At 34.1% G+C, this 14,970-nt stretch overlaps 1 protein-coding gene across 6 annotated transcripts in view; it reads left to right on the top strand.

Moving 5' to 3' along the window:
• Nucleotides 1-14,970, top strand: part of ATRNL1 (attractin like 1) — a 490,952-nt gene that overhangs the window by 114,311 nt on the left and 361,671 nt on the right. For 5 of the 6 annotated variants that reach the window (XR_014317912.1, XM_082764804.1, XM_082764803.1 and 2 more), the window contains exons 16-18: nucleotides 6,835-7,048; nucleotides 9,473-9,661; nucleotides 13,955-14,173. Coding sequence is in view for 5 of the 6 variants with exons in the window: in XM_082764804.1 (XP_082620930.1) it covers nucleotides 6,835-7,048; nucleotides 9,473-9,661; nucleotides 13,955-14,173 (622 nt within the window). In the remaining variant the exon portion in view is untranslated. Of the gene's footprint in view, nucleotides 1-6,834; nucleotides 7,049-9,472; nucleotides 9,662-13,954; nucleotides 14,174-14,970 lie in introns of those variants that run through there. The other variant, XM_082764807.1, reaches the window with a different exon arrangement.

The raw sequence follows: 14,970 nt of genomic DNA, 5'->3' as shown, positions 1-14,970 counted from the left end.
CCTCTCTAAATAGTAGCTTTAATCTTCTCTGTAGATTGAAATTCAGGAAGTTTGAAGGCTTTTTTCAGTTTGCCAGGTTTAATTATTTTTTTTAACCATCTTCTCAACAACAAAATATGATAGGTGGGAGAATTAAATGTTATGTTCTAATACCTGACTCCTACTACTAATTATAAATGTACATGTATTTAATCATTTGTATCTTTATCTTCTTTAACATGTCATTCACTGGGTAAATATTTACAAAAAAAAACAAATGTGCAGGTGTCTAGCATGGTTAGAATCAACACACAATGAAATAATAGAAACATGTCAGTGAGGTAGTAACTGAAAAGGATGGTTTTTCTTCATATGGCTCTTATTCTCAATAAGCAGTTTTTCATTGAGAATGATGCAGAAAAGAAGAGAACGAACTTCAAGCCCTTTTCAAAATACATGGAAGTGTGAGCACTAAGGAAAGACAGTATTTTCAAGGTTTAATTACATGTTTTTAACTCATGGCAATGATTTTTCTAGAGATCAGGGAGTTTAAGTAGTTCTTGAAGAGTTTGTTGAAGTTTTTCAGTAAGATACAGTGACACACACATTAGAAAATAAGTGCTCAGTACGCTTCTGACTTAGAGGACAACTTAATATCCAAAAGAAAGAACCTTAAATAAAGATGTGGATAAATTTTGGGACGTAGATATCTATCTATCTATATATTTTTGAAAGAAATATATTGTTTGTCAGCAATTGCCATGATTATGAAACAGGAGAATTATAAGCCTCAGTAGTCGTTGGCTATTCAGTAAAGCTAAATTTGCTAACTTCACTCATTAACGTTCAACCCTCAATCAGTTTGTGCTGAGGCAGCAGTAATGCCTGAAATATTTCATGCTTATAAATGATCGTATTCACTGTAGATATCAAACTAACTTAGTCTGACTTAAATTTTGAGTAAACAGTGGAATTAACATGAAGCATCATCTCTGTAGTTAATGTTACAGAATTTTCCATTCTAATGTAGTTCCATAATTCCTACTGTAGAAGAAAATTAAAATGCAATGGTTTAGGAAAAAAAAAAAAAAAAACAACACATTTCTGAAGTTAGTGGTGACCAGTATTTTATAAATTCCCATGATGGCTAAAAACTTGCCTGATGTTCAACTAAATAGGACTTTAGTACAAGGTGACATGAGACATCCTGTAGGTACGTATTGTATGATTGCAATTTTGCTCCTGTTGAATGAAAATGAAGTCCTGTCCATCAAATTTTCCACTGAGTTTAATAATTCCTAAATCTTTTCCAATTTAGAGCAAAGGTTGATTTCTCACTTAAAAGGTGTTTTGGAAGGTTCTTACCAATGATATAAAAGCATATAAAGTTCTATAAAATGGATAATAATTGACTAGTATATCAAGCCTAATTGCATGTTAAGACTGGTTGTAAGTTTTAAAAACTGCCCCGGAAAGAAATAGATGAAGAGAGAATAGTTTCTAGAGAATGGTTTGAAGTTTTAGATTATGTAGTGGGATAAAGCTATGGAATAAAACTTTCAAGTACTCGAGATATATTTGATTGCATACCCCGGTGCAAGTTTAGTAAGACCTATTACAAACCTTCACAAGTCAGAGTTGATCATCTGCCGTATACTGCATTGCCTTTGTTTCACTGTAAATTTTTTTTACTAAATTATACTTTGAGAATTTCTTGATATTTTTCCTCCCCTCCTTTCTTCCTTTATATTTTATCTTAGAACTTCTGTGGAATGCTGTAATGCCATGTGGGAAAGCTTAGTTGTTGCTGAGGTGGTTTTAATGTGAATTGCTTGTAATGTATAACCAGGGTTTTCATAGATATATTCGGGAACATGATTTTTTTTTTTTTTATTCTACAGTGAAGCATTGCAAAGTATTCTTTTTAAAATAAACTTGTTAATTTCACATAAAATCTCCAATGTAATTGAAATAATTTTTGAAAACCTATAAAGAGTAACTATCTGTTTTATATAGTCACAAAACTATTCAAAACTATTTGTTTTGGTGATTTTTTTTTTTTTTTTTTTTTTTAGTGGATGTATCATGATGTAGATGAAATGCAGCTTTTAGCTCTTTATGATTTTGCAACAAGAGAACAAAAAACTTTAATGCCGATGTCCAAAGTACTGACAAATCGTGGCTTAAGGAAGTAATGGTGTTTTAAAGCTAAAAATTTTAGAGACATAAATGGAAGATCATTCCTTGGAAAAATCTGTGAATCTCAAAATTAAGGTTATGAGTCGGAGCAAATGGTTAGGCTATTCATTGCCTGTGCAAAACAGCTTTTCCATTACTTTTTAATAGCAGTAGTAGCAGGTAATAAGGCTCAAGTGGTAGGGAATTGAGGACCTCAAATAAGTACTATGATAGCTAATGTATGAAAATGTAAAACACTTATTTTAAATGCTTATTTTTTTTTTTTCCAATTACTTAAGGTATTATCTTTTGGTTGATTATAAAATACATTATTAAAGCAAACATGACAATTAACTTCTGCTGGGTAGAAAATAATTTCAACTGAAATCATTTTAGGTTTTATATGCTAAAAAAAAGTTGTAGATATTGCCTGTCTCATTCTTCCATATTCTGAGTGGTAGAGCTGAATATCAATAGAACATGAGCAATAAAGTTTCCTCCTGGCCTTTTTGTAGGCACTGTATCCCTGAAAATTCACTAGCCTTTCTTTGAATGCTTGTGCATATGTGTATATAACATCTGAAAGCACACATCTTTTGCACTACCTCTTTGTGACACTGAAATCTTTATGGATAGCAATACCCACTTCCATCCTGCATGCCCACTAGTGTTTTGTTAATCAAGAGAAGAGAGGGCAGAGTGACCACAGTTTTTATCAAGTGTCTCAGTACTAGCGATATAACAGAGCTTCAGCGCCATTTGTTTGGCTTCTAAATGACTGAAGGCAGACACACTCCTAAATTGGGCTAGATTGTCCATTCTCTTCTTGAAAACTAGAGCACTGCAGGGCGTACTTTGCTTTAAGGGATTCTTATACCTTATTTGGAGAAAGCAAGCACTCCCTTCCTTTACTGTCTCTGAGGAATGAAGGAAGAGGAATCTCTAATACAGCTTCTAGAAAAATATATCAGCTTTGCTGAAAGTAAATGAATTCTGCTAGGAGGCAAGAGTTGAAATGGATCTTCCTAAGCTCAGACAGAGAAGGTCTCCAGATAATGTTGTGACATGCCTACCAGCGCAACACACTGTGACCACACATTTAGCATTAAAGGGAAATTCTAGCAATGATATGCTTTGGGGGCTTCTATTCACTTCTATCCACAGTGGACTGGCATCTGTGACATACATGAGATTTTGTAATTGTTTGAGAAAGAGACATAGTCACAGTCAAGTCATTTAGAAAAAGGTGGGGTACTTTTTCACTCATTTACGCTCAATTTCTGCCTCCATAGTAAGAAGCTGAGTAGAAGGATGGGATGACCCCAGTGCAGTGTGACAAAAACATCTTGAATAACAACTGTTTCCTGAACTAGGTCATGCCATAGTTTATTGAAGAGGTCTTGCATGTGTATGTGTTCATGTGTGTACATGCTCACATTTGTGTCGGAGCTTCTTCAAATAGAAATGAATTCTGCTCAGTTGTAGGCTCCACTTAAATTCTGAATCAAAACAACTTACTAAGTCACAAATACAGAAAGGAGTGGGTTTCCTGGTTGTGTTTTCTGGACATCTTGAAAATATACATGCTTTAAGGCCTTGAGGAAGAAAGAATGTCTTCAGAACTCTGAGGAGTAATTTTCTTCCCACTTACATGTGGAGTGAAGCTCATCTTATTTTTCCACTGAAGAAGCTAGAATTCTTTAGGAGGAAAATCAAGGTGCATTTGGAACTGATTTCATGTCAGCAACAAGTGAAAAATGGATTTGTACCTTTTTTTTTTTTTTTTTTTTTTTTCTTCCCCAAATATATTTTGAGAGGCTTGGAATGTATAACCTTGTATCAGCGAGTTGTATCACAGTGAACATTCAGTCTGATTTCCCTCCACTCTGTTCCTCTTCAGAAGGATCTTTGGCAAGATATTCAAAGCAAAGGATTTAGTTCCCTACATCCATTTTTCATTACCTGAAACAATCACAGACTTCAAGTTAAGGATGTGTAATTCTCATTATTTCTTAAGTCTGAAGAAGAAACTGAATTGGCATTTGCATTCTGTACCTTTGAAGTCCCTCAGTTGTTTCAAGTACTTCAGGAACTCTGAACTAGTGTTACTGAACCTCTCGTCACTTTGACAGATAAGGACTAGATATATGCTTTCTTTAAGAAGAAATCAGTTTGTCACAGCACACTGATGATGGCTGCAGGTGATACATGGAAATTCCTGAATTTTCTATTCACTTCTTGCTTTTTTTACCTGTTGGCTTTTGTGCAGCACAGGAGCAGTCACTTTTTTTTTTTTTGCTGATAAGTCTTGGTGTTACCAGTATGTAAACTCTATCACCAACAGTCTTCAACTGTAGTCCACCACATCACAACATTAATGCCACATAATGCAATATTTACTTTAAGCATGTCCTTGGAGCACTTTGGTGGCCTACTTCTCAGCTATTTACCATATTTTAATCAGACATTAAAGAATGGTTTGGATAATCTGTTTTTTTTTGGCATCCTAACTATATGCCCAAAGCCACACAGTGAGCCTGCAAGGTTTAACAGTTAAACCTTTAACAAGGTTTGATAGCATGTTAATCAGCGTTCAGGTCTGTATTTAGTTGTGTTACACGAGCAAAGAGCCAAAGATGGTACATATGGAATTTGAAATATCTGACACAATGGCTGTAAGTTGTCCAGATACCGCTGCAGTTAAGAATGATGATGACAGCTGTACGATGACAAACTGATCATTACTTTTATTTGAAGTATTTTGTTTCAGGGGTGCTGCTTTTATCTTCTAAGGCTGTTCTGGCTTTCCTAATCCTCCCTGCGACTTGGTCATCATTTAAGGGTTTCTGAGACACTTCAACTCAAATAGAAAAATTTCCCTCCAAATGTCACTGCTGCCCTGTCAGTTTTCATTATTGGCTTGACATGCTTTTCACCATAACTGGACTATGATCTCTGTTTCCTTTACACTGATACTGGGGCCAAATTATTTGGCAGTGCAATCAAAATTGTCAGCAATATATTGAACATTCTCTTGGCTAGAATTTCTCAACCCCAAAGTAGGCACTCAGGGCTGTTTCAGGTCCGTTTGTAAGCAGTATATCCTGCCTACTGCATAAGCCATTGACATATTCTGTACAAGCCTGGGTGCATTCTGCAGTGGGATATCTAGAACCATGCATAATATTTAAGGTTTTCTAGTGCATGTGGACCACGTACATCTACAGCAAAGTAGGCAACTAAATAACAAATAAAACAGACGTATTTTCTGTCACTTTCCAGATGTCCAAGTTCTTCTTTCACTGCCTGCATGTTCTTTCTAGTACCTAGAACCTAGGAATTCTCTCAGACACCTGAAAAGTTGGTCATCTCAGATAGCAATGAAGTTGTGAAGCCAATAGGGAAGTGAGGCATGAGAGTAGGAGGTGGAACTTTTTCTGGATGTTCTTGCAGCTCTTTGATAGTCTCCCAGAGTGCATCACTCCTTATGGATTAGAACATTTCTTAGTCATTTATTTAAGTCTGTTCTTGCATCTGTGAATCTGTTGGATGCTGTAGCATTTTTTGTTTGATCATGCTCCCAACCAATAGGACAGAAGAGGGAGAGGACACAGCATAAATTTTTGGGAAGGTGAAGAATACTGACCATATTCCTACTCTTTTTTTATTTTATTTTATTTTTTTTAAAGTAATTACAGTAGTATTTCTGAAGAAAAAATAATGGGAGATGATGGCGGTGATTCCTGATTCACTTGTAAAATAGCACATAAATCTTGAACCAAGACAGGTTACATTTAGGTATACTGTGGTGTTTTGCCTACTTTGGCCTCTAAATTAAAAGGGTTGGGAACGTAATTCACAACACCTCTTCTTTGGTGCTGACATCTGTCCTTTGTCTGGTGTAGACGATTGTGTTGTTTGTCTCTGTGGTATTCAGGTGGTATTCACTTACCACCACATACCTGTCACTACCCTGGTCTCTCTATACCTCTCTATGGTTAAATATATACCTCTTTCTATGGTTAAATTGGAGTTAATTAATGCTGTCTATGAACAGAGATTACATGAGGAAAAGCGTGCTTTCTGTATCCTGAGATTTTCCAGTGATGATATATGTAGATTTATCCTGGAGCAGACAAAGGCCTCTGCTCCTCAAAATTTTCTTTTCTGTAGGTAATGGAATAAATCATATGAAATGATAAAAGAAAGTAGAATTAGCATGATCTGATGTCACTGATCCATCATAATATTTTTTGAGAGTTAATGCTTATTGTAGCATTGTAATAATTACAATATTATTGTAGTAATGTTGGTAGCATAGAAATCAATAGTAAAAGTATATTGTGTACTTACTGGCATTGAAATTGTGGATGTACCACTTTTATCTGACTCTGAACTGCTGGTAGATGCTGACCAGTATCAGCAGCACAGACTTTAAAGGATAGGATATTTATTATTTGTATTCCCCTGAACTTTGATTTCTGTGAAGTGCTCCTAACTTCTGTGTGTTTTATTATCCATATTGGCCTAGCAATTAGTAATCAGTATAGTAGCCACTGGAAAAGAATACAATTTCAATTTTGAGCATTCAATCAGGTTTCTAACTCTTTATCAAACAGTGTTTATCAAATCAGTGTTTAACTAATTATCTTACATTTGTTTCATTCTGCTTCATAGAAAATTTCACCTTGGGTAGGCTTACGCAAGATCAACATCTCCTACTGGGGATGGGATGACATGTCTCCTTTTACAAATACAACTCTGCAATGGCTTCCTGGAGAGCCAAATGACTCTGGCTTCTGTGCATATCTAGAAAGAGCAGAGGTGGCAGGTCTGAAAGCGAATCCATGCACTGCAATGGCAGATGGTCTTGTCTGTGAAAAACCTGTCGGTAAGCAATCTCTTGTACTCAGTTACCGTTACTGTCATGATTAGCAAGCTGTCTGGATTTTCACTTGGCTAAAAGGGATTATTGGGCAATTTGGATTTAAGTAATTACAAAAGAGAATTTTACTTTTTTTTTTTTTTTTTTTTTTAAATGTGCAACTCTAATGATATTCCTAATTTGCAAATATTTATTTGCAGATTAGCTTACATGGCTTGACACCTGCATGACACCAAAAGTCTTATAAGATGGCATTAAATCAGTAGTAGTCAGTGACAACTGTAACTGTAGCTTGAAGAGTCTGTGATGACGTTCAACAAAGCTGATGCTGCTAAAACAACTTTTCTTCCTGAATCTCCCTGAACATCATTAAACATTTCAATGATCTAAAATACTGAAAAAAGAAACCAACAAACCAAAACCCACAAAATGCTAGGTTCCATCTTTTAGGTTTCTTTGTGTCTAAAGAATGCTGTGGAAGATACTCACTTGTCAGTTCTAGATACTTTGAGAAAGTGAAAAAGGGGATGACTGACATCCTTCACTAAGATGTCCCGCTAGTGTTTGGAAAGCGTTTGGAAAGCTGGGAAGCTTTCTAAGCACATGCCCCTTCTTAGGATCCCCCAGTGTAGAAATTGGTAACCAACAAAGGCAACTAGAGTTGCAGTCACTCAAAGATATCATGAGCAGTCCTGTACAGGAGCCTAGAAGCTCGATTCTGGCACTTTCAATACCTACTGCATATTGCATATGTGCTCACAAGGGGTACTTTTAGGTTCTATAGACTTCAGGATGCTAAAGTGTGCTGCTAGAGTTATAGGAGTTGCTTACTGTCCAGATAGCAACATAAATTACATCTAACGTTTTTTAAGATTTTTTTTTTAACTTTGCTTTCTCAGGGTTTCTAAAAATCTTCATATATCTGCTATCCTTCATTTGCTAACAAGAAGTGTGACTCCTGTCTAATCAACCCATGATGTTAGACCCTGAACAATCATGTTATACTTCAAATTAACATTTTTGTGCTCTAATTGTCCCATGTTTCTCTTCATAGCTATGTGGATAAGCACATAAAGCACTTTACATTTCTTATTAACATTTGTTGTTTTTTTTTTTTTTTTCGTTGTCTGGAAAATAGCTCCATTGTATGTTGATAACAAAACCTATCAATCTGATATTTTAGCTGTGAAATAGTCAGAGTTCTTTACTTGCATAACCAAAGTGTGATTTAACAATTTTTTATTTTCTTATACATAACTCTAAATAGTAATGTAATGGCAAAGTAAACGTTAATGCTACCTCTATTTCCTATTATTTTTTTTCCACAGTGTTAGTTTTGAGTTAATGATTATTTACCAGATGTTTCTCAGGGTAATAAAAGATATTGTCATAATACAAGAGACCTCAAAATATAAAAGATACAATAGGTGGAACAAAAGTGATGTATATATGACGCAGTGTTTTCCAGTTACATCAATGTTATATGCGTCTGTGAATGGTATCTGTTTTTTTATTTGATTTTTGTTCTTGAGATATTTCAGAGACAGTAGAAGCCTAAGTACTTCAACCTTAGGAGAATACTTTTGTAGTTTGTCTGATTTTTGATAGATTTTTTTTTTCTTGTTCATTTTAAATTATTATTATTTATAATTAAGAGCAAATCACAGCTTGAATGCATGAATAAGTAGGCCAGAGCCAGTTTTAGTGATTGGGAGTGCTAAAAAAAAAAGATGGTGAATGAGTTGAGAACTCATCTTGAAGTCAAAGAAAATGAGTAGAGTATGAAACCAATGATTATGATTATAACTCATTAAACCAAAATTCTTTTGGTTTCAACTGTTTGAATTAACGTACACTACTAACCTAGTGAAAACGTGGTCTCCACTAAAAAAAAAAAAAAGTACATTGAATAATGTACTTTTTGCTCCTTTCTCTTTGCATTATAGTTACTTTAATATGTACGCTATAGTGCAAATTTTTAGGAGACAAGTAAGTCATAAGTAGTAATAACAAGAACAATAGACCTAGAAGTCTATAGATTACTGTAATCGTTATAAAAGTTTGATATATATATTTTAAGTTATGTATGTGCAAGTAACTAAACTCACCTTAGCAGGCAATAAAAGTTAAATTTATGATCTTGTTTTATAGGTAAGATTGCTATGATCCTTTTAAAATGAATTATTTTAGAGTATGATTTATACTGAGGATTACTTAATAATTTCTATAAGTGTTTGTTGTATTTAAATACTTCACCACAAGTTTGGACTAAACTATTTATGACTATTTAAAATCAAAGTCATCTTTCATTTGAAAAAGGATATTTCTAATGAAGCATAATAGTAATAATAAAAAGCACACAAACAAAACAACAACAAACTAAAATTGAATTTATGTTCAAAATTACGTTTTTTTGTGATTGTCTTTCAGTTAGTCCCAACCAGAATGCAAGACCCTGCAAAAAGCCATGCTCCCTGAGAACAACATGTTCCAACTGTACGAGTAATGGTATGGAATGTATGTGGTGCAGCAGTACGAAACGATGCGTTGATTCAAATGCCTATATAATCTCATTCCCCTACGGACAATGTCTAGAATGGCAAACTGCCACGTGCTCCCGTAAGTGCCTAACTGAACACTTGGTTCTCTCTCATATTTAAATGAGACAGTAAATAAGTGTTTATTGTTTTTAGGTGAAAATACTGTGATTTGTTTCTATGACTAGCTTTGGTGTATGAAATGATGGCCATGAGTTAGAACCAAATACTGGTAAAATTAGAGACATAATATCTTCGATTAGATACATCTTAGATACAGCATCTAGGGAGATGAAATGAATTCAGTGTTTCTAAGATTCTGCTATATATTTTGTTAGCAGAGTCAATGAAGTCAATTTTCCTACCATGCAAAGATAAAACAATGTAATAATGATACTAATAGTCTTGAGAATACTGTAACACATCGGCAAAACAAATGGCCTATGTCCTCTGTAAATTCTTCTAATTTGCAATTATTTTATAAACTCTTGCAAATTGTTTGCCCCCTCCATGGAAGTAGAAAGAATAGCAGACTATTAGGCAGATAAAAGGAGGCACAGAAAACTTTTGTCCCATGTGATCAGACTGGGTCAGGTTGCATTAATGTACAAGATTGAGATGTGCTCATTTCATCCTTTTAAAATAAAAGATAAATGTTTCCTTTCTTTGTTACGCAGCAAAGGTATTCCCCAAATGTCCCTTTTGGAAGCACATTTCATCGGAAATCGATCCAATGCCTCTCTAGGAGAAAAAGAAACCTATTCAACATGCCTTTCAGTGCACTATTCAGCTAATGCTATTTTTTTCTGTAGTCTGAACTGGCTGGACCTTGTTAAATTCAGCTCCATGCAGTTCCAGCATGTATCAGTGCCATAATTCACAGATACTTGAGCAAGCTGCCCGATGCTTTAGATTCTTGTCTCAGTCACGGTCTATTTAGAAAAAATCCTCAGACATCATTCTACAGAAGACCGGTTCTTACAATTTTCACAAATTGCCATCCTTAAAGACTTGGTTAAAGTATTTTCCACCTGTAAAGGACTCTAATCCAGTGGGTCTTGAACTTAATATATAGGATTCCTGAAGCTGACCATCAAAGTCTCATTGTTGCTCTTCTTTTTGAGAGTCTTACTTGATATGATAGTCTCTGGAACATCTTATAACTGGGTATACTGTGGGTATATTGAGATGCTGCTGGACAACAAGAAGCAACATGCTTCAGGGTCATAATTTGATTATGATTTTGTCTAATATATTATTGATACAAAGACAAAAGGTCTTTTATTTCACCTAAGTCCAAGAGGTGAAATTAAGTAAAATAAGGTCCTGCCATGTCTGTAATCCATGGATCCGTGCCTGGGATCCATTGATACATTCTAGTCTTAGGATAGAAGTTTGGTTTAAAAGGGCAATGGTTTAAAATGGGCAATTTTTTCTTTAATTTGAAATCATCCAAGGGTAGTGAAACCTGCAGAGCCTGTACTTCTAACTTAACTGAGACTCCTCTTTCATTCATAGTAATCATGAAATATAGCCAGTGCAATGTTGACCTGTTCTGGTAAAATTTCATGCTGAAATGTAAAATGTAAAATTCAGATATTAATCCAGCTGCTAGTGTCCTGGTTCAGCATGGACAAGAAATAGGGTTTTGTCCTCTAAATCTAGTCATTAGCCATTGTTTGATTGAAAAATAATTAACGGAAACTTATTCTCTTTTCCCATGTATATTTGAAATAATAATACCATAATTATGTAAAGGTTTCACTCTTTAAACAGTCCATTAAGCTTTTTCCTGTCCTAAAAGGACTTAATTTTACAACTTATAAAATTGATAGTGAGTTGTGGCCAAAGATAAGATGACTGAAAATTTGGAGTTAAAATTGACAGATGCTTAGCTTTTTAAAGTAGCATATATTTTAATTACAGTCTGAACTTATAATTCTGTTTCTGTGCTTGTGTGGTATTTGTACATCATGCATATTTTCTTTGTTTGGGGAATACAAAAAAAAGTTTTTAATTTAATAGTCATTTTTTTTGTCAGGTCTGTAAGATTTTATATTAAATAAACCAAATGGCATTTGTTGTATGCCGGCTTATCTTTATGAAAGGGAGTTTTGTACTGCACAAATTAAGGAAAAACAAGATTCAGTGTCCATAGGCTGTTTTCTGTCTGTTTGTTTTTCCCCCAGAGTTTAAAGCATTGGAGATTTTGCATTAAACAAGAAAATGACTGTACAAATGAAACATGATTCAGACACCGCTTCAGTCTAGATCATGTAAAAATTAGGTAGCTTTATACTTAATGCTGCTGAGGTAATAAAGTGGATTCCCTTGTCAAGGGGCAGTGTTTCTACTTGAAGAATGGAATTCAACTATATCTTTAAAAATAACCTCCACCCCCCATGAAAAAAAAAAAAGCACACCAAGCAAAAAAAAAAAAAACAAAACAAAAAAAAAAACAAAACCAGAAAGAAATATATATGCAGATACAGAAACTGCTTCTGTTGTTCTCTTTTCTTTTGTAAGATTTTATTCTTCTCTTCTATTTCTGTTCATGACTGTTTCTGCACTTAGATTACACCATTCTTTGAATAGACCCTTGACCCTTGAACAGTTTTTTTAAAAAAAACTTAGGTCTGGTGCTTGTTCTTGTAGTTCTGTCATTATTTGGAGTAAAAGTTACTTGATAATTTTTGCAATTTAAATGCTAAACTGGAGCTGTGCATTCTTGTATGTACTAGCAGAACTCCATAATTTCAACATCAGTCATTTGGGGAATCCTGAAAATCCATTTAATTTCATTTACAATCAGCTGATAAGAGATTACTCACCAGATTTATTGCTTATAAGAAGTAATTATTTTGTAGAATAATCTCATATTAAGAGATTGTTTTGACAGTTTTAGTGGTGATGAGGGCTAGCCTTTTGTAGACCTCAGCTTACTTATTTATTGGTCCTGAATTTTTTTTTTTTATTATTATTTTTTTTCCCCCAGAGAAATTCACCTGAAACATTCCCACACTTACTTTAAGTATATTTCTTATACTTTCTCCTATGGAGTTTCAAAGTCTCTATGGATTCTGTGGCATTGCATATGGTATTTTTTTCATTGTTAAGAGTTTTTTGTTTGAAGAATTTTAAAAAGTTAAAATGCCTCCACAGCATTATTAGGAAGGATCATCAGGAGGACAAGTGAAATCTGTTTTAAAAAGTAAAAATGTCTCCAAGACCCAAACTGGCTTTACCCTTTTCCTAACAGTTGCATAGGAATTGAATTTCTAATGGGAAGAAAAGAATCATAAATAAATGAGTCATCATGCTTTACCTAGTTCATCACATCAGATATTCTAAAGGTTTAACTTATGACAATGTAGCATCCATTTGAGTGTCCAACAACAACACTTTAAAATACTTCATAGATAGTCTTAGATTATTTGTCTTCCTGGTAGGATCTTCCTGAAGTTTTTTTAAATATGATTGTAGTATATAAAGCTTAACCTTTTTAGCTCTAATGCTCTTGAAGATACTAAATTAGTAATTTGTTATTAAAAAGAAATGCCAGTAACTTCAAAATATGAATTTTAATTGGTTCTAAACAGATTTGCTCAAATATGAGGATGACCATTTTTATGAGAAATGTAATTATTCTATTAAAAGGTACAGTATAAAATAATTAGAGATTTGGTTTTAGTATGCAAAAACAAACAACTGATTTACTGTAAAAGACAAGATTCTTAATAACATTGTTTGAACTATATCTTGAATTATGATTTGTATTTTGAATCCTTTTTTAAAACATCTATTGTGCAAGCTTATTTCAGAAGTTCAAGATGAGAAGACCAAGTCATGTTTATTCATCCACAAACAGATATCATCCTAAAACTTTGTGCCCAAATTTTGGGTTGAATTTGAATTACCAGATTTTTTCATTTTTTTTTGCATTGTTGACCGTTTCTTGAGTTTTGGAGTGTTCCTGTTGGAAGAACAGTTTACATGAGTAAAATTAGCAATATGCATTCCATAAAATGTGTTTAAATAATGCAAATGCAAAATAGATATTTAAAATGGGATTTAAAGTTAAATGAAGATGTGTAATATCGCTCGTCTGTATCATTTTGTTTACCCAAAATATTTTTTGGTGGTTCATGGTGTAGTAATGACCTGTAGTGTATTTTGTGATCTTTTAAAGGAAACATGGAGGTAGTCTTAAAAATGTTACTAAAACTTTTGAATTTGTAGCATGATATAGTGATGCAAAGTTAATTCTTCTTTCTAACTGTTGTATAAATCTAGCTTTTTTGTTTTGTTTTTAAGAGCTAAACATAAAACGAACAAACAAAAAACTTGCATTAATATTGTATTCCATCTAACAAAGCTCAAAACTGCTCTGGACTGAGGACCTGTGGGCAGTGTTTGGAACAGCCTGGCTGTGGATGGTGCAATGATCCAAGTAATACTGGAAAAGGGCAATGTTTGGAAGGATCATCAAGAGGACCGATGAAGCTTGTTAGCATGCATTCTAATGAAATGGCACTTGACGCTAGTCTTTGCCCAAAAGAGAAAAACTATGAGTGGTCTTTTATCCAGTGTCCAGGTAAAGTCTGCCAATTTGTTTTATCTTCCATTTTTAAAATTATTTTTTGGTAGTAGCATTCCTGAGCTTATGATATGAAATAAAAGCTTCTTTGCTTAGACACATCAAAGTAATGTCTTTATTTTGAGGAATACAGATATGTGCATGGGATAGATGTTTTTCCAAAATATTTCCTAAAGTTTCTTTTCTGTCTATATCTAGTGAACACAAATGTGCTCAGTTTTGTACACATGTATGAAATTTAATACATTTTTACATATATTTTAATACATTTGATAGTTTAATCAAAATTGTTATTTTTTTGTCCTTATTTTGTCCTTACACATCTTGAAATCCAGCTGTATTTGATTCAGTTTTTGTTCTTCTATCTTCCGTATCCATCAAAGGGTGCAGTTGCAGAGAAATAGGCAACTGCTGATGGCTGGAGCTTCCTGCATCCCAACCGCTCACACCAAGGTTCAGATGGCTGTGAGAGAGCATTGCGGGGCTGCCAAGTGTCTGAGCTGTGCTTCCAGATTAGTTTACTCCTTAGATGTAAATAGTATGTTAAGACTACAAAAGCAGACATATGTTATAACATTCTAATTTTTGAGCTGATTGGAAAAGTAAGCAAGACATCAGGTGCTTTAAGATGGTGGAAATTGTGCTTTCTGTATGGAAATATCCAGATCCTGAAGGCAGGGTAGCTGCATCAGTGCAGAAGTGGGAATAAATGTCCAGCACACAGTGGAGTTGGACAGACCTCCAGTGTGTTTTTATTTTTAGAATAAATCTTCTAATTTTGAAAAAGTGCTATT

Source organism: Aythya marila, assembly GCF_965140915.1.
Source record: "Aythya marila genome assembly, chromosome: 7".
Classification (NCBI taxonomy): Eukaryota; Metazoa; Chordata; class Aves; order Anseriformes; family Anatidae; genus Aythya; species Aythya marila.
The sequence above is the reverse complement of the archived record's forward strand: the minus strand, read 5'-3'. Positions and strand labels throughout refer to the sequence as shown.